This window comes from Nothoprocta perdicaria, unplaced genomic scaffold (genome assembly GCF_003342845.1).
Source record: "Nothoprocta perdicaria isolate Ctin4 unplaced genomic scaffold, notPer1 scaffold_1403, whole genome shotgun sequence".
Lineage (NCBI taxonomy): Eukaryota > Metazoa > Chordata > Aves > Tinamiformes > Tinamidae > Nothoprocta > Nothoprocta perdicaria.
Window position 1 is genome coordinate 1 of NW_020454543.1, and position 1,343 is coordinate 1,343.

Here is a 1,343-nt window from a genome sequence, read left to right on the forward strand (position 1 = left end):
AGCTGGTGGAGGCCGGAGGCGGCCTCGTGGCGCCCGGCGGGAGCCTCCGCCTCTCCTGCAAGGCCTCCGGCTTCACCTTCAGCAGCTTCTCCATGAACTGGTTCCGACAGCCGCCCGGGAAGCAGCCCGAATGGGTCGCGAGTATTCGCAGCGATGGTAGTTACACCGAATACGCGGACGCCGTGCGGGTCCATGTCACCGTGTGCAGGGACAACGGGCAGAGCAGCCTCTACCTGCAGATGAGCAGCCTCAAGSTGGAGGACACGGCCACCTACTACTGCACCAAGGGTGATGATGCTGGTGCTGGTGATGGGGAACCCCATTGGCCAACGTCATTGCCCAGCGCCTCCTCAAGCCATCGCTCTGCCCTCGTGGCCCTCCTGGAGGCCTCCCAGGTCAGTCCAACCCCCTTCAACCATCCCCCCTTGGCCACATCCACGTCCCTTCCGAGTCTCCACAGGCTTGGAGGTGGCCTCAAGACCTGCGGCTGGAGCTGAGGTCCATTTTGGAGCTCCATGGCTTCCTCCTTGTGCCCTTTGGGGACCTTTTTTGGGGACATTTCCTCCCGTTCTGGCCTTGTCCTCCTCTCCAGGAGGCCAAGACCTTGCCAGGAAGGTGGACAGACCCCGTTGTCTCCATTCCCTTGTGAGGGAAGCCTTTCCCCTTCGCCAAATGCTCCCTGCAAGCCAAAACCGCATCAATTCTCCCCAAACTGGGCCTGCCTCCCAGGGCCACCAGCACGTGGCAGCACCTGGGGCCTCTCCATCGCTCCCTGGTGGCCAAACCCACCGAAAACACCCCGATTTTGGTGCAAACCCCCCGGGACGGGGACGGGCTGGCGCCTTGGGTGGTGCAGCGGGGTACCCCAAGATGAGCAGGACCGCAGTGCGGGGGTCCAACCCAAAGGGCCTTGGTTTGACCCCAAACCCACCCCATGGGCGCCCACCAAGGCCCTAGTGATGGGTTCCAAGACGAGGGTGCTCCAAGACAGGATTAAACGTGATTCAAATTGATTAAAAGGGATTAATTAATGGTTCCAAGGGGTCATTGGCACCCACTTGCTGCAATGGAGCCTCTTCCACCCCAAATCCACCCCATGGGTGTCCACCAAGGCCCTAGTGATGGGTTCCAAGATAAGGGTGCTCCAAGACAGGATAAAATACAAATCAAATTGATTAAAAGGGATTAATTAATGGTTCAAAGGGGTTTCTGGGCACCTACTTGGTGTAATTTAACGTTTTCCACCCCAAACCCACCCCATGGGCGTCCACCAAAGCCCTAGTGATGGGTGCTGAGATAAGGGTGCTCCAAGACAGGATTAAACATGAATCAAATTGTTTAAA

The 1,343-nt window shown here is 58.2% G+C and overlaps 1 gene segment (V, D, J or C); it reads left to right on the forward strand.

The window, feature by feature from the left end:
• Window positions 1–5: 5 nt before the first annotated feature.
• On the forward strand, window positions 6–874 carry LOC112943144 (the record flags this gene model as incomplete). The annotated part of the segment is given in 3 exon segments: window positions 6–288; window positions 356–395; window positions 730–874. Coding segments are annotated over 3 exon segments (468 nt in total), but the record flags the coding sequence as incomplete, so codon positions are not given.
• Between the last annotated feature and the right edge of the window lie 469 nt (window positions 875–1,343).